Consider the following 308-nt stretch of genomic DNA (forward strand, 5'->3'; position numbering starts at 1 on the left):
ACTTAATCTCAATCTCTGACACGCTCACTTAAACTCAGTACCTCTATCTGCTCGCATTCTCTGTGGGGAGTTATCCCATGTGATCGGCGTGATTCTTCGAGCTGGATTGGAGGGTGAACTTGGAGTGGATGAAGGGGCACTTGACACATCAGCAGAAGGTTGCTCCATCTCACTGCTTCCTTCTCTCTCCTCAGTTTCACCTCCCTGGCTCTCCTCTTCCTCATTTCCATCTTCATCACCCTCTACATCAATCACTGAAAGGGAAAAATATCTGTCGTAAAAAAGTTTCATCAAACTACGAACTGGAG

General features: G+C 46.4%; 1 protein-coding gene across 1 annotated transcript in view; it reads right to left on the reverse strand.

The window, feature by feature from the left end:
* Positions 1 to 41: 41 nt before the first annotated feature.
* LOC119585139 (nucleoprotein TPR-like) overlaps positions 42 to 308 on the reverse strand; it is a gene marked incomplete at its 3' end in the record, with an annotated part of 21,357 nt that continues 21,090 nt past the window's right edge. The window contains 1 exon segment of the mRNA XM_037933768.1: positions 42 to 254. Within this exon segment, the coding sequence (XP_037789696.1) occupies positions 42 to 254 (213 nt within the window).

This window comes from Penaeus monodon, chromosome 19 (genome assembly GCF_015228065.2).
Source record: "Penaeus monodon isolate SGIC_2016 chromosome 19, NSTDA_Pmon_1, whole genome shotgun sequence".
In the NCBI taxonomy this organism is placed as follows: domain Eukaryota; kingdom Metazoa; phylum Arthropoda; class Malacostraca; order Decapoda; family Penaeidae; genus Penaeus; species Penaeus monodon.